At 37.2% G+C, this 26507-nt stretch overlaps 1 protein-coding gene across 2 annotated transcripts in view; it reads right to left on the reverse strand.

Annotated features, from left to right (window-relative positions):
• Positions 1 to 26507, reverse strand: part of USH2A (usherin) — a 774017-nt gene that overhangs the window by 556439 nt on the left and 191071 nt on the right. For both annotated transcript variants that reach the window (XM_027122185.1, XM_027122186.1), the window contains 4 exons: positions 20134 to 20628; positions 18836 to 19105; positions 17028 to 17197; positions 12138 to 12282 (listed from right to left, as the gene is read on the reverse strand). In XM_027122185.1, the coding sequence (XP_026977986.1) occupies positions 12138 to 12282; positions 17028 to 17197; positions 18836 to 19105; positions 20134 to 20628 (1080 nt within the window). The remainder of the gene's footprint in view (positions 1 to 12137; positions 12283 to 17027; positions 17198 to 18835; positions 19106 to 20133; positions 20629 to 26507) is intronic.

A 26507-nucleotide genomic window follows, 5' to 3' on the forward strand; every position in this document is an offset into this window, starting at 1 on the left:
ATTCCAGCAACTCAGTAGGTTTGCTTGTTTGCTTGTTTTGTTTGATCGAACGTCTACTAAAAGTGAGAGCACGCAATTTTTAAAATATGACAAAATGATTATAATCAATGAGGACACATGCATTGAGGATCCACTAAAATTAATGTTGACTATTTAAAGTCTAACAAGTCGTGGAGTGCTTCTAGATTCACAGGGGAATTGCTCTGCTGAGCAATTACACCATTCTTAGGAAGTCAACCACAGAGAATGAGTGGAACTAGAGCATATATATGTGTGTGTGTTTGTGTGTGTGCATTTTATTCACTTGCTTAAAAAAAACAAAAAACAACTCTCAGCTGGTCTGTTACAGTTTCACTTTTGAGTCAACCCAGCCCACTTGAAAGGGTGAGTACCTACTCAGTCACTATCTTCAGAATTCCCCTAAGACCAGAGGGAAACTTTCAATCAATTAAATGAGACTGGTCTCATATACATTCACAAGTAGAATAATGATAAGAAAAACAGATACTCCTGAACTATTAAACACATACACGCAAACACAGACTCACTAAGAGACAGGTGAATTAAAGATTATGGCTCAGATCATCAAAGTGAAGGGATTATAGGTATACATTTGTTCATCACAAGACAGTAAAGTAAGAGACAATACGGGGCTTCCCTGGTGGCGCAGTGGTTGGGAATCTGCCTGCTAATGCAAGGGACACGGGTTCGAGCCATGGTCTGGGAGGATCCCACATGCCGCGGAGCGACTAAACCCGTGCGCCACAACTACTGAGCCTGCGCATCTGGAGCCTGTGCTCCGCAACAAGAGAGGCCGCAGTAGTGAGAGGCCCGTGCACCGCAATAAAGAGTGGCCCCCGCTTGCCACAACTAGAGAAAGCCCTCGCACAGAAACAAAGATGCAACACAGCAAAAATTAATTAATAAACTCCTACCCGCAACATCTTCTAAAAAAAAAAAAGAGAGACAATATGGAATAATGCGAAAGTCTCTGCAGACTCCTAGAGATATAATTTTCACTTTTTATCCAATTCTGTACGATTTTACAAAAATCACTTCAAACCTATATGCCTCAGTTTTCCCATCCAACATGAGGATAATTTTTCAGTGGAACACTTTGAAAATAACTGCTTTTAAAAACAATATAATTGCGTTAGGTTTTACAAAGCAAACTTCTATTCCAATACAGGGCACTATTTTTACTAGCCAATAAAGCATCTTTCGAATTACATATTATAAAATGATTCAATTCATCCACATTTAGAATCTGTGTTTACTTAGAAAGTCCTCTTATAAGCATAAAGTATAAAATGGACCTTCATAAGATACTTAGGCTTTTAGATTCAAAGACTAACAACATACAAAGTCTGTTTCCACTTGGAATAAAATTACGGTGCTCTTGTATTTTTTTGCATTAGCTCTGTGATCCAATTTCTAGTCTCTCCTATTTACAAGCATTCTTTTATACAACACTGTGTAATATACATTCTTCTTTATGCAGCATTTATTACTTTATAATCTGATTAATAGCATATCATAATGCATAAGTTTACACTTGCAAAATTTACGTAGTGTGGAGTTTGACCATCTTAGGATAAGAACTGAAGACTAAATGAGCAGAAGTGCTTGCTGACAGGTCTTTAAAATCAAATCTGTTCTCAAGGAAGAGTTTGTTGTCTATGAAGACTGCATGGCTGTGTCCATACTGTAAAGCATCAACTATTAGGAAGACAGCAATCTAGGAACACACAGCGATCCCTCATCTCAGGGGTGTGAGGGGGGAAAGACTAATATGAGACATCCTCAGGCATCTTGTCAGTGGAAAATGATCCTGACTTTGTCTCAGAGATGCAAACTGTCACAGGAAATGCGATTTGCCAAATGCTGTTAGGCCCGAACACCTGTGAAAGGGCCCTGGAACTAGGACTCAAACGTAAAATCCGGGCTCACGTAGCCATGATTTCCCAGTTGGCAAGTGCTCTCCATTCAGCGTCCAGAAGAGGAGAGGATTCTCCCCTCAGACCCTCAGAGACTTCTCAGTGCTTTCTTGTTGACTATCTATTCTCTGACTGAGGAAAGAACAACATCAATTTTCCCATTTTCTTCTTTGTTTACTAGTCCCCTTCAAGAGAGAGGATATATAGTGGAACTGATCTGGAAAGGAGAAAACTTAGGTTCTAGACTGCTTCTTTAGGACCCTACTTATAGAACATTGGCTAATCCATTATTTGGCCTCTCTGTTCTTCAGTATCTCACTCATTCATTTATATTTTTGGAAAAAAAATTTTTATTGAAGTATAGTTGGTGTACAATATTATATAAATTACAGGTGTACAAGAGTGATTCACCATTTTTAGAGGTTATGCTCCAGTTACAGTTACTATAAGATATTGGCTATATTCCCTGTGCTGTACAATATATCCTTGTAGCTTATTTTATACATAATAGTTTGTACCTCTTAATCCCTTACCCCTATATTGCCCCTCCCCCCTTCCCTCTCCCCACTGGTAACCACTAGTTTGTCCTCTATAGCTGTGAGGCTGCTTCTTTTTTGTTGTTGTTGTTACATTCACTAGTTTGTTGCAATTTTTAGATCCCACATACAAGTGATATCATACTGCCTGTCTTATTTCACTTAGAAAATACCTTCCAAGTCTATCCATGTTGTTGCAAATGGCCAAATTTCATTCTTATGGCTGAGTAATATTCCATTGTGTGTGTGTATATATATATATATATATATATATATGTATATATATACACCATGTCTTCTTTACCCTTTCCTCTGCTGATGGACACTTAGGTTGCTTCCATATCTTGGCAACTGTAATAATGATGCTATGAACATTGGGGTGAATGGATCTTTTCAAATTAGTGTTTTCATTTTTTCCAGATATGAACCCAGGGGTAGAACTGCTGGGTAATACCTCATTTACTGAAAAGCACAACAGACCCGATTGTGCCTAGGGTCTCTTCCAGTTTCAAAATCCTGCTTGAACATTTTCAAGCAGCTCCTCTCCATAGTAAACCAAGAAGGGGTGCTGGATACATAGATCCCCTCAGCCCTCCAGGAAGCCAGCCAGCTTATCTCCCACAGCTCCGAGCCATCTTGTTCTTTACCTCAGCACGGCAGATACATATTATGATTTTTCTGTGTGTTCTATGATATAAACAAGGCCAGAAAGCAGTGCTTTTAGAGAATTTAAGGGGAATCACCTCCTTGATGAATAAACACTCCCTTAACCAGCTGTCATGCAGGTGATCATCAATAATTTGCACGCATCTCACGTCCAACACATAAACAGTGTGAGGATCCGTGATTTCTGAACCGTACATATGGCAGCAGTGATGACAACACGGACTGTTCCCTAAAGTCCCCTGTCAATAAAAGGTAGTTGCTTGGACTGTAATTATGGCATCCTTGCTACCCAAACTTGAAGCTTTTATGGGGCTTATGCAATTAACTACTTAAATGCATAGCAACACTTGCTTCTCTGACAGAAAAGTATTGATTTTTTAATCATTTTCAAGTCTCCTCTAGCACAAATAAATGTACTACAGTTACAGTTAATGCACTGTGTACATGCATTAAACGTTGGTGTGACAAAATTTATTATGTTGTGATATATAGAGCTGAAGTCGGGCTTCTCAGAAAGTAGCATCATGGATCCAGCATCAGTGTGGAAACTACCATTGTCCTCGATACTCCAAATTCTCTAACTTCTACAAGTTAGAGATCTTTTTTCATAGGATACTTAGGCTTAAAATAAAGGAGGGCATGCTGAATATAAATCTTTCCTATATGTCAGTGTAGGAGAAAATTAGAAATAGTCCAACAGAGAAGATAACAGCTTATTTTTTCCCAAAGCTGTGGGTGTATGGCAACTCTGTTCAGATGAATTTTTGTCTATTTAATTTTTTCCCCTTGCATTTATTTAGGGCACATCTATCAAAATATTTTGCACGCAATAGTCTTTCTAGTTCAATTCTTACACATTTTAATTGTGTTGTTTTAATGCCTTACTGTAGTTAATACGTCGGAAAACTAAAACGCTGCTTTAAAAAGCGTGATTTCTGCCATGACAAAAGGTGAACAGAGGCCCCGTGAAAGTCACATATCTAAATACAGACCTGGCAACAGAGGTCGTTACGCAGTGTACGAACAAGCCTTTACCTTGGGTGCATCACACATTCAACATTAAAGTGGGTGAGTGAAAAGCAGTTAATTTTGTTTTGTTAGAAATAATATCATTTTAGTTTTAGCATCGAAGACAGATGCCAGCATTTCACTCTGAACAGATGGTAATTCCATCTAATAGTGCATCTCTGTATTAGTCAGGTCTGTTGTGTATACAAGCAGTAATAAACAGTAGGTAAGGATCAAAATAAATTTTAATTGTTGACATTAAATTCTGGCTGCCACAGTTCTAAGGCTGCAATATTCCTTTTTCAAGTCTGTCAGGTTTACTAATGCTACAAAAGCTTGGTCGAAAGCCACCAGATTCCAGTTTCCATACAAAGGTGTTGCATGCTACCAGCCGTTGGTCTGCACCAGGAGTACCTGTTTTCCTACACTGAAATAATCCTTCAGGAATAACATGGGATTGGTGCTACCGCCGATGCACTGGTCCGCCATGATTTCTTTTAGAATGCTCCTGAAGGACTGAACCTTTAATTAAGAGGTTGATTTTTAAAATGTGTGTCCAATTGTTACAACTGGGGTCATGGTGCTGTCACAGCCACTTTCCTACCCTGCTAAGTAAGGGTCTCTCATTCAGTTCACTCTATTCTCTTTGCAAATCTGGGCATTCCTGAACTTCTATGAAACTGACATCATCCTTTTCATTTGGTTGGCTTTATCAGGAGTCTGAAGGATTTCCCTAACAATTGCAGCTCTCGTCAGCTGAGCTCTTCTGTAGACTTCGCTGTGGATCAAGCCTGCCAACAAGCACCAATCTGGTTCTCATAATGTCTCCTACGATCTGGTATTACAAGTAGTAGCCGCTCTATATTTGGGGAAGCTGCCATGTCAAAATCATTATAAAAAACCCCAGTTTGGCATTCAAGTTCAATAACAAACACGCTTTGCCATCATATTTCCTTAAAAACAAGGATGTATTTTTTTGAATCATGAAAAATATATTGCTTCCACCATATGGGACAACCAACGACTCACCAACCGATTTCAGATGGAGCATATTGAGCTGACCATATGTTACTGTGCTGTTGAATGGCTGAGTGATTCATGCCCGTCACATTCTAGTATATCAATTAAAGCTCCTTGAAGTCTGCATGATTTGTGTCTCTGTTATTAAACCCTGCTAATTCATCCCACTTACACATCTGTTATAAATCTCTAGGAGTGCTGCATGATTCATGGCAATCTGTGAGCATGCTACAGCAAATTCTTCTCCTTGTAATTAACAGTAAATTGTTTTACTGCCATGCAATGAATTTTTCAGTTATATTGCAAATGAACTCCTAAATGTGCGGTTCTTTCCTAAGAACTGACTTATATCATTAGGCAATTAAAAAGTATTGCTTTGAACCAAAAGCTTTTAATCAAGAGAAATACAACTTCAACATTGCCTGAGAGCCATGGAAATTTGACACGGTGGTTAGAAGGGCAAAATAATTTCTGTTGTCGAAAGAGCAAAACAAACAAAACCAACCCTTCCGCGTACTCAGGACTTCCCTGATGCTAAGACGTGAGAACTGCTGCCTGAAAAGACTGGGTGAGACAAGTGTGCACAGATACTGTTTATCTTAGAAGTGACTTAAGTCATCTGTCATTACCAAATTTCTCAGATTGACTTACACTGCTCTAATTGTAAAACAGTGCCTTTATTCTTGAAATAAATAATTGGATAATTAGCCAAGTTGAATCCGCAGAGGATTTCACTGCTGTTCAAGTGCTCCTGTCAAAGGTGAAGCAAATTCATTTCAGCTCGCCTCTGCAGCTCTTCGAAGAGGCTTTGATTTTTTTTTTTCCCCCACTTTCCTGGCAGCAGCCTGAGATTCATGAGTCCATACATCAAGTCGGTAGTTTAACAACAAATGGAATTAAATTCAAAGAAGGGAAACTAATTGAAGGACAGCAACAAAAGTGTTTGGTAATGTGCTTTTTAATATGGCATGCCACATTTGCATGATAATTTTTCCTTTTTAGCATGGAGCAGAAAGTGACTAGCTTAATGAGGGATTATTCAAGACAGGAACGAACAAAATGCATTCATAACTAAGAACAAAGATTGTATTATGAAACAAAAACAGGCAACCTCAGAGAAGTAACTGGATGATTGGTTTATGCATTATGAATAAAAAGGTAGAAAAATATTTATATTAGTATTCACTAATGACTATATATACAAGATTGTTGTAATTAAAATTATAAATTAACATATTAAGAGTGCTTGTTTAATCACTCTGGGTCCTATTCACAATGAAAAGACTTATGTACCTGCATACAAAACAATGTGTATTTTCAACCCAGCCGCAAACATACATTCTACTTCGGATTCAGACAAAAATCTTAATGCACCACTAATTACTTGCTTAATGGGAGATGGGCACTTCTAAGCTTGTAGTGTAGAGGTCATTTTATGACAGGTAAAGGAAATAGGACATTTTTCCTCCAGGAATGGATCTCCAAAAGGAATGTCTCTGAAGGAAGGTTCAATTTGTACTTAATTCACAAAGGGCGGAAATGTACAAAGTTATTAGAGTAAAAGGGTAATCTTCAAGAAAAGTATAAGGGTGCCCAGTCCATCAGTTTATGACCCTTATATACCCAGAAGCAACTCCAAAGCCACCCATGACAGTTTCCTGAAGATTTTGCAATGGAGATGCAGCCGCTCTTGGGAGAATACCTCTCTCACATCAGCTCTCAGACTTTGTCACGGGCACCAAAACTAAAGGAGTAAAGCGATAAATATTCTGGACGAAATGTGTAATTCTAATAATATCTAATTGAAAAAATACTTCAAAGAGAGCAAATTATAATGCTCGAGCTTTTTAATGAAACATACATCTTTACAAGTATCTTTTTGATTTCTGTGACTGAGATTCAAGGAAAAATAACATGTTTTAAGTGATTCAGTGCTTCGAAAAGGTTGACTACTACTTCTAATTTTGGGGGCTGTTCAAAATTTTTAAATGGTCGCTGGCTTCTTCTGATTCCTGACACTTCACTCACATGAACTACGTTTAGACTTGAGTTAAATTTCTCACAAATCCATTAGAATTCACTGGAGTAATATATACCCTCCAAATTGTAACTTTATTACTAGAAGAAACAGAGCAGGAAGAATCATAGCTGCAACTTAACTTTTATTCCTTTCCTACAATGGTCAACAAACCTGTTGACCATTCAAAAGGATTGACCTTCTCACTGTTTATTTCTATGACTTAATATCTATCAGTTACGCACAGAGGTTTAATCCTAGGAAAATTTTAGAAAACAAACCTTATTCACCTATTAAAAACAAAGGAGGCAAGAAGGATATTGGATCTGTAATTGCTGGGGTTTTCTTTGTATTCTAATAAAAACAAGTCCATTCTCCCTGATCCAAACACCCCTGAAAATGGTATATTTCATAATAAATCCAGTGGCAAGCAAAAATTTTTTTTTATACTTTTGTCATGTAAGTGACTTTATTCCCTGTGTGGCAGATGAAGAGTCAGAGAATTCTGACAAAATAAGTTAAGGGATAAAGAAATAAAAAATTTCCCAGAAGAATGCTAAAATAATTTTTCCTTCAGAAAAGAAAGGATTTCACATGTGAACAAAGTTAATATGTTCTTTTTTTAATGGAAATTGAGTAGAAGGAATATTTTGGCAAAGGACAAAAAACTACACATTTAAAATTTACTATCCCATCTTCTCCTGCAACTGTTTAATTTTTTACCTTCCAGCTTCTGCTCTAACCATGTTAATCAGAGTGCTGCCCAGAGAGTCATCAGTGACCCCACGTTCCTTGCAGTTTACATTTTTCCTACTTTCCCTACAGCATGTGACGCTACTGACAACATTCTCCTTCTAGAATTCTCTCTCCCCTTGAGTTTTTGGATACTGCTTTTTCTACGTTCTTTTTCTAACTCTGACCACGTCTCTGTTCCCTTTATTCCTCCTTTCCTCTTCCTCCCAAAATGTGAGCATTCACTGAGATGTAAACTTTTATTTTGTATTTTCTCTGCCTTCACTAATACATTAGCATCCATAGTTTCGCCTCCTTCTACATGCAGGTGACTATAAAACTCGCATCCTTCTTAAGCTCCAGATTTGCATTTTCTGCTGTTGGCTGGTTATAATTGTCATGGATGTGTTTCCATCAGATAATCAAACTGAAACTCATGGTTTTATTTCTCCCATATGTTCTTTCTTCGTCTTTTGCATTAGATTTAGTGGCATCACCACTGTCTAGGATATTTACTGTCATCTTCAATTTCTCTCTCTTCTTAACCTGTGGATTTCCCTTCCTTGATCTACTCTATTTCTTTTTTTTTCTTTTTTTTTTTTTTTTTTGCGGTTCACGGGCCTCTCACTGTTGTGGCCTCTCCCGTTGCGGAGCACAGGCTCTGGACGCACAGGCTCAGGGGCCATGGCTCACGGGCCCAGCCGCTCCGCGGCATGTGGGATCTTCCCGGACCGGGGCACGAACCCGTGTCCCCTGCATCGGCAGGCGGACCCTCAACCACTGCGCCACCAGGGAAGCCCCTATTCCTTTCTTTTAATCTTTCCTTCTATTTATCTGATTTACTTTCTCATGGCCCCCTTGGAATGTCTACCAGTCTCTATTCCCACACTTTAATCTATTCTACACTGTACTGACAGAGACATCTTTTTAAACCTCAGCTTTCATCCTGTCAGTACGGAACAGCCCCTCAAACAGTGACACATGGTATAATAGCTGCAAAAATCTTTACCAATTCTTTATAGTCCATTTCAAGTGCCACTTAACCTGAGCTAATTTCCCAGTCTCCTAAATCAAAGCTATCTATCCCGGTATTCTCCGTTCCCATAGCTTTCTTTTATCCTTTCCCCCAAGGTGTTAACCCTACCTGTTATTTGTCAGTACCTTAATGCAGACACCATTAAGGTATCTTTGAATGGATTCTACTAGAATCCCCTCCACCCAGTGCTTTAAATAGTAACCTTAATAGATGCTTACTGAATTGAGCACTCACAGCAAAACATAGCAACAATATGGTTATGACACATTATTAACTCTATATTGTAAACAACAAATTTGAAATGTGTAGTTTTTGATCAAAATCCTGAAATGCATGCCATAACTCTGAACAACATGCTCCTTACAGAACTGAAAAATGATGCTTTTCAATGTCAGCCCCCCTACAGTTTACTTTTGCCATTCAATCCTTAGTTTTAGGACTCTCCACTGTTATATGTATGTTATAATACTGTTACGGAAACAAAGCTGTAAAATAAATTGCATGACTTCGATAACATTCGATTAGACATTCTATAACATTTACATTGTGACTGAGAAAAGTATTACAAAACAGTTATGATAGAAATCTTGATTAAAAATAGCAATTTTTTTTGAGGACTTACTCTGTGCTGGGCACTGCTTTAAATACTTAACATGTATTTACTCCTCGGGAGAGCCCCATGTAATAGGTTATCCTTATTTATAAATTGGAAAACTAAGGCACAGAGATCATATAATTTACTCAAGGTCACAAAGCTAGTGGATGGCAGAGCCCAAATTCAAGTTGCAGCATTCTGGCTTATCATTTTCCCCTAAAATACACAAATAAACTCTTATTTGAAAAAGTCAATTAACTTGCACATCTCATGGCTTTCGGAGACTATGAGAGGTTTCCAAGTTCTGTGTTTCAGGGATAAAGAGGCAGGGAGAGGACTCAGAGGGCCTAGATAAGTTCTGCTCCACTCAGCTTCCAGTGGATGGAGTGGCCTTAAGCCTCCTCACCAGTGACTAGAGGAAGAGCACATAGCACTGGGGCACAGTGAGTTCCACGCCCCAGGAACTCTTACTGCAACCAATGAGGATGATATTCACACAGATGTGATCACTGGTCCATTAAGCAGGGAAGGTGCCATTCTATAGACATTTTCCCTGCCTTTCTCTTTCCATGTCCAGGGTCTGTCTAGTCTCTGGGGACTGGCATGTCTCTGTTCAGTTCTTTTAGTTTGTGTCTATGAAAAAAACAGAGTAGATCCTATCTAAAGGAGAGAGCCTGTCCTAACAGTGCTGGAAACTTGGGCATGTGAGGTGCAGCTGGGAGGTCCCTCAGTACGCAGCCTGGAGGAGAGAAGACTTGGCTGGGGGTATTGTTACTGAGGATGTTATTGGAAGTGATGTCATGAAGAAGGTGAATTAGAGTGAGGACAGTGCGCAAGGGAGTGGAAGGAGAATGTTCGATAGGAACCAGAGGGAGGTATCTTGGATTAGCATCACCTTTGAAATTGCGTTTCAAAGAGGTCTCTAAACATGGTAGGATTTGCCAGAGAGGTGTAGTTCCCCCACCACTAAAGGATCAAACACAGGTTGGACAAACACTTGGAAGGAATGCTGCATAGGATATATTAATATTGGCTAGACAGTCACCCTAGATGACTTTGAAATGTTTTACAACCCTGAGAAGCTGTGATTTCAGTTCTGCTCGGTCACATCATCGGAGTCCCTTTATCCTCCCCTAGATCTCAGGCCAACCTTTGGTTGGTGTCGTTTCTGTTTCCACTTTCTCCAGCCCCCAGGACAGATTCCTCTTTTAATTTTTATCCTCTAGTCCCAAATTATGTCATTTTTTCTAAAAGAGACAGGGAGTCTTCCCCTGTTATCCACACCCTGTAACTCTCTAATAACATAGTATATAAAAATAAATAAATATCCTTATAGGAGCACGGTGTTTTTTGTTCAAGCTAGGTACTCCATAAATACTTGTACATGTAGGTTAAATATGTAAAAACGCAAAGAGTTCAGTCAGAGATAATAAAACATAATTACTTGGAACTTTGGAGTCATTCTCATTATTGAAAAAAAAATTTTTTTTTTTTTGGCCGTGCCACGCAGCACGTGGGGATCTTAGTTCCCCAACCGGGACTGAACCCGTGCCCCTTGCATTGGGAGCACAGAGTCTCAACCACTGGACTGCCAGGGAAGTCCCCATCATTGGTGGACAATTTGAAGATACAAAATTACTTGTTATATTTGAAGTCTGTTGTATATTGATACAAGATAATTTGAGCCAAACACGTTTTTCCAGAATGAAAACAAAATAAAACAAGACAAAAACTATGGAATTGTATATGAAGACAGTAAGGAAGAAGGTCTAAGGAATATTTTCATAGCTAAACATGTTTGCATGCTATCTGTCATTCGCCTCGGAGTCTCTTAACCTCCTCACATCTGGACATGTCCTTAAAGAGCACCAGGAATCTAAGCCCTGTTGGATACTGACAGAAAAACTGATTTGAAAATATCCTAAATGGTAAGTAATTGGGTTATATAGGTGTTAATAATACCTGTAATCAAGTTTGTGTGAACCTAATTTGTCGTAAGTGAAGCAAGCAGAAAATTATACAAACTATTTCCTGGTAAGATTATACTTGATAACAAGTCGTCATTTCAATTTTATGTACTTAGGAGCTTCATATTCATAATAAAAAGATTAATAAGCACACTACTGCCTATCCAATAAAGGCAAAATATGACACCAGGGCAACCCAGTGATTTCTGGATGTCTGCTGTTAGCTCCATGGGGCAGGAGGGGATAGACCAAATCCCACACAAAAGAAGTTAGGATTGAGAGGAGGAGTATTCTGAGTCCTCAGAAGAAGCCTGCCAAACACTTCAAACAATTGTTGGGACACCTTTAGGACTTAGGGTGGTGGGAGTCCTGTAGTCACTCTGCATCTAATTATGTTTCTTATGGTGACACAGTTGCAACTCAGGAATGTTCAGGGCTCTTAAGTTTCTTTTTCTGTGTCATCTTTTTCTATGTCAAGGTCAGTAGCAATAAGGGCTAGTGAGGGAGAAGGAGAAAGCAGAAAAGACAAATATTAAGTCCAAACTAAAGAAGGTATTGAGCTTTGTAGGTGTTTTGTTTATAAATACACAATGTATTTTTCATGTCCTTTAGAACTCGCTTACCTGCTGCTAAAGTCCGTCCTCCTCCCGAAGCACTGGTTATACAACCAACTGAATTGCAGAGAGAAACAGTAAAGTTGTATATCCTATAAGGTTGTAGTCCTTTTACAACATAAGACAGTTCTTGGGATTTAGCAGTGTACAACACCTGTGAAGCAAAAAGAAATAGAAGTCAGATGATAGACAGTCAGTGTGAAAAATATTAGCTTGACAAGCAAAGTTCCAGGAATTCTGACAGAGGGAATTATTGCCAACCACGATTAGGAAAAGGGATTATTTCTGAAGGGCCTCAACAAGCTAGGATTTAATTGATAATTGTACAATCACACTGCTTTATGAGGTAATAATCCAGTTCCTGAGTGGATAAATGAGGAAACCGAGTTATTGCCTCATAAAGCAGCATGGTGGTGCAGTTCGTGTCACTGATGGTACAGATAAAGAATGGTGACACTGTCACTGTTATCGTGAAAAAGTCCAAATAAAACCACGGGGCTTGGCCAACATGAACCCAGTGCAGTAATGCCCGCATGCTAGGTGATGGAGCTGGTACAGAAAGATGTCACTATGTTCAATCAATCCCATCATTTGTTTTTTTTTTTTTTTTAAAAAAAGCCACAGGAAGGAAAAGGGGAAAAAAGGAAAGATTACTGAGCACCCACATGAAGTCAATTCTCAATTATCTTTCTTGTACAACTGAGCATAAGCAGATTGATCAAACAGTTACATTTTTTTTTTGAAATCCTGTCTTTATCACACATTTTCAAATGAAAATAGCAGATTTGAGCAACGGAGACTCTATGGTCCATAAAGAAGTAATTAAACAATAAGCACTGAGAGCTTGTCCTGTCATTATAACTAGAATTGATCAAAAGCAACCATGTAAATTTGCTTAGTCTGTAGATACAAAGACCACTGGTGATTATATTCAGGAAAAAAAAGTCATTAAAATGGATAGTCTGACAGCAAGCATGAGTACCAAGCTATTTTTCTAAGGGATACTGATATATATTCATATGAAATAATCTTCCATAAATATAAATACTACAGCTAACTGTAAAGATTAATAACATTTGGAGTCAATTTCTAGATTTTGTTTTCCCTTTAGGAGTACAATAGAATTCATTTGGAATATGTGCCTGGGTACTGACTTTAAAATTTCATAAACTGAGAAGTTCTAGAAAGCAGTGTGTTTGGAATATAAATTATATTGCTTACATAACATTTTTCAGAAATAAAGGTGACTTTGGAGATTCAAAATATCTAGGAATAATTTAAGACGCTGGCACCATTTTCTTGCAATTACATTTAGAAATCAGAAAAGCATCAAACACTGAATTATTAATCCTTTTTCCAATTTTAAAATGGCTACTTAGGTTTTGAAGATATAAACTTTTTTCTTTTGTGCAATGTGATTTAAAATTTTCTAAGAAAAATAAAACTTTGAAATGAGTAAATCTTACTTAATATTGCTATAAGATTTATCTTATTTAGCACAATCTTCATGGGATTTAATGTAGATTTTTAGAAAATGAAATTGTTTCTAAGATAAAATACATTAAGGTATTTCTTATTTAATTAAAAAAATAAAATACATTAAGATATTTCTTATTTAATTAAAAAACTTGAATCATTTTTAAACAAATTATTCTTTGTCTCAAGAACACATCATGAGGGAGGGGATGAACAATATGGAGGTTCCTTAAAAAACTAAAAATAGAACTACCATACGACCCCAGCAATCCCACTACTGGGCATATACCCTGAGAAAACCATAATTCAAAAAGAGTCATGTACCATAATGTTCACTGCAGCTCTATTTACAATAGCCAGGACATGGAAGCAACCTAAGTGTCCATCAACAGATGAATGGATAAAGAAGATGTGGCACATACATACAATGGAATATTACTCAGCCATAAAAAGAAACAAAATTGAGTTATCTGTAGTGAGGTGGATGGACCTAGAGTCTGTCATACAGAGTGAAGTAAGTCAGAAAGAGAAAAATAAATACTGTATGCTAACACATATATATGGAATCTAAAAAACAAAAAAAAAATGGTCATGAAGAACCTAGGGGCAAGACGGGAATAAACACACAGACCTACTAGAGAATGGACTTGAGGACACGGGGAGGGGGAAGGGTAAGTTGGGACAAAGTGAGAGAGTGGCATGAACATATATACACTAGCAAATGTAAAACAGATAGCTAGTGGGAAGCAGCCGCATAGCACAGGGAGATCAGCTCGGTGCTTTGTGACCAGCTAGAAGGGTGGGATAGGGAAGGCGGGAGGGAGGCAGACGCAAGAGGGAAGAGATATGGGGATATATGTATATGTATAACTGATTCACTTTGTTATAAAGCAGAAACTAACACACCATTGTAAAGCAATTATACTCCAATAAAAAGGTTAAAAAAAAAAGAGGGAGGGGATATAGGGACATGTGTATGCATATGGCTGATTCGCTTTGTTGTGCAACAGAAACACGGTATTGTGAAGCAATTTTACTCCAATAAAGATCTATTTAAAAAAAATTTTTAAAGAACACAAAATGAAATGTAATAAAGATAAAATGTAGACTAATACTAATTTTGATGAAATTTTACTTCTTCTCTACATATAGTTGTTATAAATTACACGATTTTTAAGAGACACTTATCCTAGAGCTTGGGGCATGTAAAAGCATCCCTCAGATAAACTCTGTCTTTATCATGTACATAGACTCATCTTAACAAGTCTGAAAGGATGTATCTAATTGAAAGTTTTTTGTGGGATTAATCTTTAAAGAGGTGAGAAGAACTTTGTAGGAGTTTAAAATACTACAATGATAATAGCATCACTTCTATATATGTCTTCTACCACATTCTTAGGTAAAGATCCTTTAACAGTTATTTTTACAGCAGGCTTTCCCCAGAAATTTTGGCTATTTATTTACCAAGATTATAACAAGACATGCTCAGGTCAGTGTGGATACAAATTTAATTGTTGAGAACATAAAAAATTTGACTTTGCCACTTGTGATTTCACTTTCTTGAATATATGATTAGGTAGATGAATATTTGCAGGAGAGGGTATAAGAGAGAGAATAAAGTGACATATCTATATTCTTATTTTAATTCAGACACAAAGAAAAGACTTTGAAACAAACAAAAGATTTATATACATAAATTCTGTCAATATAAAAATTTTCCTGTCCCATTGAATAATATTTTATAAAATGTAATGTAGCCACATCCCATTAATAATAATCACTAATAATAACAATATCTAATATTTGTCAAGCTCTTTAAGCTCTACAAAAACTGTATAGATAAGCAGAAATTGTTTTCCCATTTTACACATGAATAAAACCTGAAGCACAGAGATGTGTGATATGGCAAGTAATTGGTAAAAGCGGGATAAAAACAAGTTGATTTCTGGGATGTGTTGTATAAACTATGTTTTTTTTTCTTATCTTAGTTCCTTGGAATAGAATATTAAAATACAAGTAACAGCCAGAACTCACAATGTGCTGTGCTAGCTGGTAATCCAAACCCACATGTCATCCACCATTCTGACACTGCTGGCTCAATCTCAACTCCTACCTATGACTCCTTGGAGGAACCCTTAAGACTTGTGAGAGTAGAAAAATGTGGTTTGGCTTGCAGTTGGGTGTCTTAGTATGTGGTTAATGAAGTCAAAAATAGGTGCTGGCTGCTCTATAGCTCCATTCAGGGATGGTCCTAAAACCCAGCAATAAAAAGAAATCCTTTCAATGGGCAAAACTTTAGGTAGTGCACCTGGTGATTTATTCTGTGTGGAAAGGGAAGGGTCCCTGAATTATATGGCTGTGGTTTGGTTGTATTGAACATGGCCATAGAAGGAAAAAAGACTAGAAAATCAGGAACTAGGATGTCTAGGGAAGAAGAATGTGGATAGGCCCATGGGACAGGGCAACAAGTAAGTGCGAAGATCTTTTCCTGTCCTGTTAATGTCCTCCAAAGAGCATCTTCCTCAGAAGAGATGCTGAACAGCCAAGTATGCAGAATGACTTGTCCAGCTGACATCAGCCGGTCTTTGCCATTGGTCACTCTTATGCTGATGGAAAGGACACTGGTCACACCATAAACTGGAGGGTAACAAGAGCCTCTCATCCTCCAGGATTATTATACATATCAAATGAATTAGTCTATGTACACAGTAAAGCCTCAGTAATCTTAACCTATGATCATTATTCTCATTACTGCTGGCTGGATACAACTCACTAGAAGGAAATATGTCACTACATATCCCAAACCCTGAACATGTTCACAACCTTTGCTGTAAGCTGTGATAAACTGCATCCCTCAGAATTTATTCTTAGGAAATAGAAATATGCAAAATGTACATATAAGATGTTCTTCTCAATGTCATTTAGATTTCCAAGAGAATTAATACAATAGACATATCAACTGATTGTGGATTAGTTGAATCATTATTGTGTACCCAGATAATATGATGGTACACAGCTACTGAATGTCAGCTTCTTGCAAGATATTTAAGGATATATGCTAAGTGGAAAAAGCAGATTTCATGAAACAAAGTTATACCAACTTTATTTCCATATACCCTTATATTAGGAAAAATGAGTGATATAAGTATTTAGAGCCTTGTATACATAAATATTATATTAAGAAACGAATGCCCCCTTTAAGGATTGTATTGGGTTGGCCAAAAACTTCATTCGGTTTTAAGTAAAAATAAGACATATTTTTCATTTTCACCAAGAAATTTATTGAATGTATTCATTAACTGAGCAAACTTTTTGCCCAACCCAATATAAATGAAAATTCTGTCAGAATTCTGCAAATACAGAAAATGTCAATATGAAGACATAATTCAATTCTGAAAGGTCGTTAGTTGAAAATAACAATACCTGTGAAAACACCACCGGACTAGATTGTTGAGGTGATTGTTCAGAAACCATACTGACGTTATACCCCACAACTTTTCCTCTTGTCACATTATCTGCTGGCATCTCCCAGGACACATTGAGCGAGTATGGTGAGAGGGCGGAGACTGAAGGAGGGGTCATGAATACAGGCGCTGTTAACAACAACAATAACAACAGCCAAGACAATGAACGCCGTATTCACAGGTTTTCAACCTGAATCCACACATTTATCCTAGTTTCTGAAACACCTCACTCCTTACGTAATATTCTAATTTTTAAAAATCAAAGAAGATGCTGGTGTGTATAAAAGCTACTCACTCACTTATTTTTATATCTGCAAGGATGTTTCTCCACCTTCACATTACTAACAGAGATATTTTCCATTTACAAAATTAAAAAATAGGAATTTGCTTGTGTTCATAAAGGTAACTAGTAGATAGCTGGGGAGGAAACCATAGGTCTTATGACGTCTTTGAAAGGAGAAGCCACAAAAACAGAATATGTCTCAGTCCACAAAGTTTTGAACAATGCATAGCGACATATTGGATTTCTTACATAGAGAAGTAATTCACTGAGCTCCTGGGAGAATATTACTCTTCAGAAAGAGGGAAATCGAAATAACTCTTTAGAAAGAGGGAAATCGAAATAACTCTTTAGAAAGAGGGAAATCGAAATTCTAAATAACCCTGAAGAAATTCGAAAAGTTTTCAATAAATCTGGATTGAAATGTTCAGGGACATACACATATACATTCTCCTCCTGCCATCCTTGAGATCTTAATATGGATTTTAAATGTGTTAACCAAAGGTGTATTATCAAAGGACCTCATTGCACTTTCATTAGCCAGTGACCCATACGATTATGAGGGTCCAGTATTGCTGTTTCATCCATTACTTTTCATTTCTGACCTTGACTTTCCCCTTCCAGAATGCCATGGCTCATCACTTGTGCTATCATGGCCCTATTATTTGGACAAGATGGCTGGGAGTCATTAAGAGGTGCTCAAGCACAATGCACATTTTATTCATGAAATGATTCCCTTGGACATCAAACCTGAAGCTACACTTACCCTCCACAGTCCGAACAGATCCAATTTAAATCGGGATGTGGGTTTCTTTGTATATCTATAGATTCAAAGCATAACAAAAGTGTAGTTTTTTTGTCATGGGCTCATGAAATTTGAAGTGTTTATAATATAAAGAATGAGGTGGAGGATTAAAAATATCTCATTTGCCTTAGTAAAGCTATCTTAAGAAAATTAAAACTTTTCACCATCTTTCCTTACCATATTGCCAACTGCTTATAAACACACTTGGGAATTATAGATTTTGATGTCTGGGATTATATTTTAAGGTACAATTTGGTACCTAAGCTATTTGTTTTGGAAAGAGAAAGAAAAACAAAAACAGATTTGTGAAACTGGTAACAGTTATATCTTTCACTGAACATAAATTGTACTGAATCTGGAGCAAGATGGGACATATGGCCAGCCCAGGACTGGAAACCAATTGCTATTTTTGACAAGCATTCCCAAAAGACTATAACTACAGTTAAGTCATTTTGGCGCCTTGAAGTAACAACTAAAACATTCTTTTTTTCCCTAGAACTTACTGCAAGAACTTTGTGACCTTGAGTTATCTATGAAACCAATCTATGCATTCAATATTTCCTTGGTTTATGTAAATGTACAACTCTTGCTTTTCGAATGTATTTAGTGCTGTTGACTTTACTTTGAGGCAATATTTTCATTCAGGAGTTTCCAAAGTAGAGTTCAAAGCATTAGTCTTCACCTGATTCTCCCGTTCTTCCTGTGGTCCAGGCAGAAGACACACTCCCAGCCATGTTCACAGCTAAGACTCTAAACTTGTACTTGGTGTACGGCTCCAAGCCAGTGACGATTGTGGTTGGTTCGGGAGGTTCTAATGCATTTTCACTGGCTGATTCTGCAAGTGGGTAAGGACTGAGCCAGCCACTGCTCTGAAAAACTCGACTTTCTGCTGACCTGGTTTCTCCATTAGATCTCAGTCTTTCCATGTATAGTTCATATCTTATAATTATGCCTAGAAAAGTGAAACGGTGGACAAAGAGGACTTATTAGACAAATGGGCTATTTTAGGGGTGGGGTGATGTTAGGTTATGTGAAGAGTCCTGGCTTTCCTTGTTCTTCTGACTCAATTACCTGTCTATTTTCTTGGTAATCCACATGATAGGTACTTATTAAAAAAAAAACCAAACTACAAGTTGATAGCTACATGAATGCATATTACTGAAAAGCATATTCATGGAAAACGAAAACAGCGCAAAAGTGTACAAACACAAAATAACTATAATTTATGATAGGTAAAGTCAATATTTTTCAGGATGATTGGTTATAATTTATACCAAGAATGGCTATCTCTTTTCGGAAATTTGATCACTGTACCTTCAATTTGTATAGTTTCAAATCTGGGGATTTTAATTTGATTATCTGCTTAACATAAGCCTTGTTTACATAAATATTAGAATATTACAGTTCATTTCCACCTAGTTTTACCAAGTAACTTAAAAATCCTAAGAAAAAAGCTTTTGTTATAATACGCACATGATATTAAATTACTAAAAATCTATGAAGGTGTGCTGGGCTGTATAACCAAGGGTTCAATTATATAAGCCCAAAAATTAACTTAATGGAGTCAGCTAGCCTATATACATATTTTTTTGTATTATTTCATATCTTCTTCTTGCTTAAAAGAAAATTTACTGCTTATGGGTGCCCTAACTTGTGACACAGTCAAATGTAATGCATTTCCTAAGTGAGTTTCAAATTAGAAACATCATTCGTGTTATGGCAGATGTCACTAAGAGCAAAGATAATATTAGCCTTCTAGGGGGCAATTTAAATGAGTGGAATTTGTTATTAGATTAAAGAAATATACTTATTCTACTAACCAGGACAAATAGTATATCTTTAGAAATCGTTTCCCAATTATGACATCATGCAGTTATAAAACTGAAAATGGTCGTCAGAATCTTATTGCACAATTCCAAATACCCAGATTCTCCTGCATGTTTTACCCAAGAATGGGAAATCTAGGCCTTGAATTCCTACCATTTGGTTCCATCGGTGGAGCCCATTCTACGTGAAGCTCTGTGGAACTGATCTTCTGCACCTCGGGTGGACCCAGCCTTCGGGGAGGTGCCTGGGCTGTGGTCACTGTCAGAGGGGTGCTGTGTAAACAGCCCCCGCTAGTACACGCCTGTACAGCAAAACGGTATTTGGTGAATGGAACCAGATTCCAGATGGTAGCGGTGGTTTCAGGACCTTCATAGGGAACACAGGGCTGGACGCCATCTAGAGGAGCACAGGACAAAATATATTTCTCGATAGGACCAGAACGATTTGAAGGTACAGCCCAGGTAAGTGTCACAGAGTCTGAGCTAATAGGACTGATATAACTTAAGTTCAGGCTTCCCTCTGGGGCCCCTGGTTTTGTCCTGTACGTGACAGCTGCACTCCTTGTTGAACCACTCAAGCTGCTGGTCTCGAGGTAATAGGAATAGGAGGTATATGGTGACAGCGCAGTGTCTAAGAAGTACTGAATATCTGAAATTTAAAAAAAAAAAAAGAAAAGAGTTACATTCCACAAATTGGCAAGGAAACATTTCTAATTATTTTTCTGTTATATAACATAACTAGATTAAACTACACCAATCCACTCTTTTGAATAAAAGTATGGTTCATATTTTTAAAAATTGAGATGAAGCAAATACTGGTTACTTTTATTGTGCAGTACACTATAAGAAAAGTGCCTTTTGTAATGATGCGTATTTAGAAGCTAAAGCTTTTGTTTTGTTCTTTGTATGATACAGCGTCCTTTTTTATATGCTAGAAACCTAATGCCCAAGGTGATGGTATTAGGAGGTGGGGGGGACTTTGAAAAATGATGACATCATGAGGGTGGAGTCCACACACGGGATCAGTACCCTTGCAAAAGAGGGCCCAGAAAAATCCCTCATCCCTTTCACCATGTGAGGACACAGTGAGAAGCTGGCAGACTGCAACCCCAAAGAGGGCCGTCATCAGAACCCAACCGTGCTGGCACCCTGACTTTGGACTTCTAGCCTCCAGAACATTGAGAAATGAACTTCTGTTGTTTAGAAGCCACTCAGCCTGTGGTATTTTGTTATAGCAGCCTAAACAGACTAAGACAGTGACCATCTGAGTGAAGGGTTATTTGGACATTCTGTTACACATATCATTGCAAATTCTTCATGAAAATATGTTGAATATCAGACTAGAGTCCAGTCAGGTCACAGAAAGCACAGAGTAATCTGAACAAGGAAAGCGGAATACACAGAATGATTGAGTACAAAAGGGTTTTACTTACTTAGGGGACCAGAAACCTCTGAAGAATGCAGGAAGAGAAGAGACAGAGACAGGGAAAAATCATGACCCCCAGGGCCGAAGCAGAGCACCTAGGGAAGGAACAGAACTGGAAGAGACAAGACCTGGGATGAGATCAGACTTTGTTGGACAGGGTGCAACCGTGGCCCACTTGACGGTGAAGTTCGCTGAGGTTCCATGAAGGCAGAACTCCCTTGGAATCTGGCCTCTAGCACCTCAGGTGCTCTACCACAGAACTTACAGAGAAAACACTTACTGGCAGAGCGCCAAGGAAAGCTGCCCATGATGAGGGGCTACACCATGGAACTCACTGGAAAGCCACCGTCTGTGGTACTAGGGGAAGATGCCACCTGGGCATCAGAAGAATTTACTGGGACTGCCATGCACTGTCTTCTGGGGTACATGTTGTAGAACTCACTCTTATGGGGCCAGAGCTTGGGAAAGCTGCCCTTTGGGGCCCTGGGGAAAAGCTGCCCAAGGGTAGCCTGGCAGCTGTGTACGGCTGAACATTACTTGTTGAGTGATCTCCTGAGAGGGGTGCACACCGGAACCAGGAAGAGAAACCACCATCTCCTGCAGGATCCCTCCAACACCCTCTACTGATAGAGTGCAACATCATACCGGCTAGTAAAGGAGAAATGTTTACAGGTTCCAGCTCCATTACCACAAAGCAGGCAATGAAGCCAAGGTTTGAAACGGAGAGGCAACAAATTGATAACTTGTACAAGTATACACTTAAAAATCGTTTATGAGACCATGATCTTTAGCCATATTCTTGGGAAACATTTCCTTGGGAAGCATATAAAATGACTGATGTGTTATTTATAATAGGAAATGTTTAAATAAATTAAAGTTGAATTTCTTAATGAGTTATATTAGTCTAATATTACATTAATAGGATTCTAATATTATATTAGTTATTTAAAACAATAGTGATGAAGACCATACAGCAATATGAGAAAAAATATGAAATGTAATACTGCATAGACTTGATTATTATGCAAAATAAACTGAAGTACATATTCTCCCAGAAATTTTCCAAAATGAGATTCATTTTTGCACTAGAATGCTGGAATTGTGATGCTTAAATTTTTTTTCCTTTACATTTTCTTAATTGGATATACCACTTTTATAATAAAAAGTTATACAAATTCAAATCAAAATCAGGTGTTTAGAGAAATTATTGCACAAGAATATCATGAAATTCCTCTTTAGAGATGCACTGGGTCACAATATTGGCTGACCCCAGCCCCCGTGTGTGGCATTCTCACCCACCAGAGCTACACGGAGCTGTGCAAGTTGCCTGAATTAACCTTATTTTCTCACACACACCTTCATGCCTCGTCTTGTACAATTTCTTCCATGAGAGTAATTCTTCCTCTACTGTGGTATCTGGTTAATTCACCTCACATCACCCGCTTTTGCGGAACTTTCAATGGTTCTCAATCACTATCTCTGCCCTCACAGGCATGGTTGCTTCTTACCCCTCCTCCACTTATAGGATACTCAGAAATATTCTAAAAATATTTCTTAATACTCTTAAGTCTATGCTGGTACAATATTTAATATATTACTTTGTAATCTTGGTTTATTTATCTAGATCTCTTTTCAATAATGAGAACTGTTCCTTCCATCCTTGTATTTCTAGTGGCTGGTACCGTTCCTGGTCTGCAGTGAGCAGTGAACAAAGCAGTGAACAAAGAATGAACGAATGATTCATCATATACATATTTTTTTCTAGGAAATAGTATTAAGACCCTCATAATAAAAAACATTGATTTTCATCTATTCTGTTTTCATTCTTATCCCCTGCTTATATTTTCTGGGTGTTTTAGGTTTATTTCTCTCAGAGGTAACTGAACCATCTTACCCTTGTTACATTGATCCTTTGATGTGTATGGAATAATAAATGATAATGACATTAAAGGTAGAAATGAAATCCCAGAGTTCACTAAGATACAGTGTTGTTTAAAACTCTCATCTTAAACTATGTTAATGTCCCTAGTGACGTAAGCAATGGTCACACGTAGAAATAATCTTCCTCTAGTTTCCCTGTGAAAGCGTTTCCCTGGAGTAACATGTAAGGACTATCTCCCCACTCATGGTGACCCAAAGGAGGAAAGATTTAACCGATTGTGAATTTGGGGGGAAAAAAAAGCAAAGCATCCTTTTCTAATCTGTCTTCCTGCAGGAGAAAATGTATATTTTCCAATCTGGCTTCTATTAATAATGACGATGATTTTTATTTTTCATTTCCATCTTATAGATGGAATCCTTATGTCTAGTTCCCCTTTAGTTTCAAACTCAAGTAGGAAAAAATACTATGATTTACTGACCACCCCTTAAAACTTCAATACTATCAAAAGTGTGCTATTTCCTACAATAGCTGTTCTCTTCACCCCTATAACAAATAAAATACCTATTGGCAGCCCTAATCGTGACTGCAGGGGAGATAGTATTAGGTGCTGATTATGTACAATCCCCACTGTGCTAACTTACACCTTTCTCTTCTACTCTTGAAAACTAATTAGGATGCAAAATGAGTGAAATGTTACCTAGGGGAACCACTGACTATACCTTAACTTCCTTTTAAAAAGTTATTTATAAACTTTAAAATTATTCCATCATTATTAGCAGGTAGTACTAAGAACAAATAATTTGCAAGATCTAAAAATGAAAATACCGGTGTGTTATGATCTTAGGTTGGAAACTACTGCCCTGGAGAATCCCTTAGTGCATCAGGCCAGCTAGGAAAAGTTTTATTCTAACAAGGAATTCTATAATGGTCTCAACCAAATGGTCAAACTTGCTTGGAAGACACTATTAATTTTCTTTGAAAAGTGCAATGATTCTCCACCTATAATTCCAAATGCCTTTATTTAACCCAGAGATTTGTGTTCATATGACTGGATATAAGTACTGTTTCCTCTTCATATTACACATGCTATCCACACACTGGAAATAGAGTAATAAACATGAGGGTATTATTAGAATGATACAAAATTCTGACAGCATTAACCAATTGTTCTTACTGTTCAAATGCCATCATGCAGATAATTTGCATATCATTACTTACAGTGATTGTCAAGAAATGCCAGAAGTGGCATTTTTTAATGAAAAATAAGGATTTAAGAAATAATACCTGTTTAATAGGATTATATAAATTTCTGATTAGTGAACGAGCACACATTTATTGTGTAAGAAACTGTTATTTGGATTCTATATTAGTGCAATCATGAAAAAGAGCCAGATTGTTGTACTCACATGTAATGTTCTATAAAATAGATCACTATATGTTACTATGTAAAACATGCCTCTGGGTTGAAGGGTATAATTGAGGTTTAATTTTACTATTGAATTAACCTATATGGAAAATAGAGTGACCCTAATATACAACTTAAGAAATAATTCAACCAGTAATAGTGTCATCTTCAAAATCACTTTCAATATTTTAATAACTCTCTCTTCTTCTATCACAAAAACTTAAGTTTCAGGACACCTGGATCATGCTGACATTTGGAAGAAAATAAACATTCTAGTAGCAGGTTTTTAGGATGCTTTGCCAACATGGCAGATGTAGACAGATGTTCCTTTCCCTTTGCAATCTGCATTATAAAGTTCAGAGCTTCCATTAACTTCAAAGAAGACTAGAGGCACTGAAGAGACATTTAGAGTTAACACAAAGTACTGAATGTAATAACATAAGTCATACAGAACTGGGTGCAAAATGTAACCTACTATAGTATACACAAAATAAAACTGTATGCTATGCAAAAGTTGTAACGCCAATCAATATGTCAACAAGGCACCTTCCTAATCATTTTCAGAAAGATTATGGAACTTCAGTGTTTTTACATAGCTTTATATACTTTTCTAATTAATTAATCATGTTAAACTAGAATTTGGAAAACTGGGTCTTAAACAAAGAGAACAACATGGAAACCTGAATTGGAATCACTGTTTCAATGTTTCTTAAACTAGTTTCTTAAACTAGTTTCTTAAACTAGCTTGTAGCTAAACATGACCAAAGCAAACATCAAAGAACACGAGGCTGGAAGAAAATTTCCAAGTTTTCCTTCTGTCTTTAGGGAAAAAGTATCTAAAACATCTGAGTAAATCTTTTCAAAGATAATGGGTCTAAATACTTTGATTTCTACAAGCTCCTTCAAAATCTTCATAATAGTTTCAGGTGCAAAGATAGTCTTCATGGTTTGTTCACATCCTTCTCTCAATTTAGTTCCATGTTGCTGGGTTTTACCTCTGTGGAAATGGCAATGTATGCATATAATTATACTATTTGCTTGAATCTTAGGACTCTGATTTCCCTTTTTGAAAAGTCCATTTTTCAACCTGAGAATTTAAAATGTGAACCCCTTATAATAGAAATATTTGATAAATTTTCTATAATCCTTATACCCAGAAAAATGATAGACCAGTTTGTTGTAAGTCTTCCAGTATTTTTATATATTTTAAATTAAAATATAATTCATAGATTACTTTAATATCTTTTAGTTACCTTAAACTGTATTTCATGGACATTTCCCATTCATTAATAACTAAACTAAGAGAGCACTTTATAGGTGACCATATTCTACAATTCACTTAATAATGCACCAGATTCTATTATGTCATGTACCATGATTTACTGAAAGTTTTTTGAATGTCTGACTTTTTCCAATATCTTGCAATTACAAACAGTGCAAGTCTGGACATATTTTGTGATTTGGTGTCCCTTTATGACTATGCATTTGAGATACATTTTCTAAAGTAGGTTTGCTGAGTTCAAATGGTTTGCAAAAGGTTTCTCATATATTTTGACAAGTTATCCCATGCGAAAAGTCATACCAATGAACCCTCACAGATAGCCCAGCAGTTTATGTAAGTTCTAGCTTCTCCATATCCTCATTAATCCTGGAAAGGGTAATTTGTTTCCATCTTTGAGGCTTTGATAAGCATTCACGTCTTAACAAATAATAAGCATCTCATTTTCACTGCGTTTCTCTGATTACTAGGGAGATTTGTAATTCTCTCTCTGCTGAAACACTCCATGCTAGACCACAACATGTCTCCTCAATGTC

The sequence above is a fragment of the Aethalodelphis obliquidens genome, unplaced genomic scaffold (genome assembly GCF_003676395.1).
Source record: "Aethalodelphis obliquidens isolate GAN/ISIS:26980383/991018 unplaced genomic scaffold, ASM367639v1 scaffold24, whole genome shotgun sequence".
In the NCBI taxonomy this organism is placed as follows: domain Eukaryota; kingdom Metazoa; phylum Chordata; class Mammalia; order Artiodactyla; family Delphinidae; genus Aethalodelphis; species Aethalodelphis obliquidens.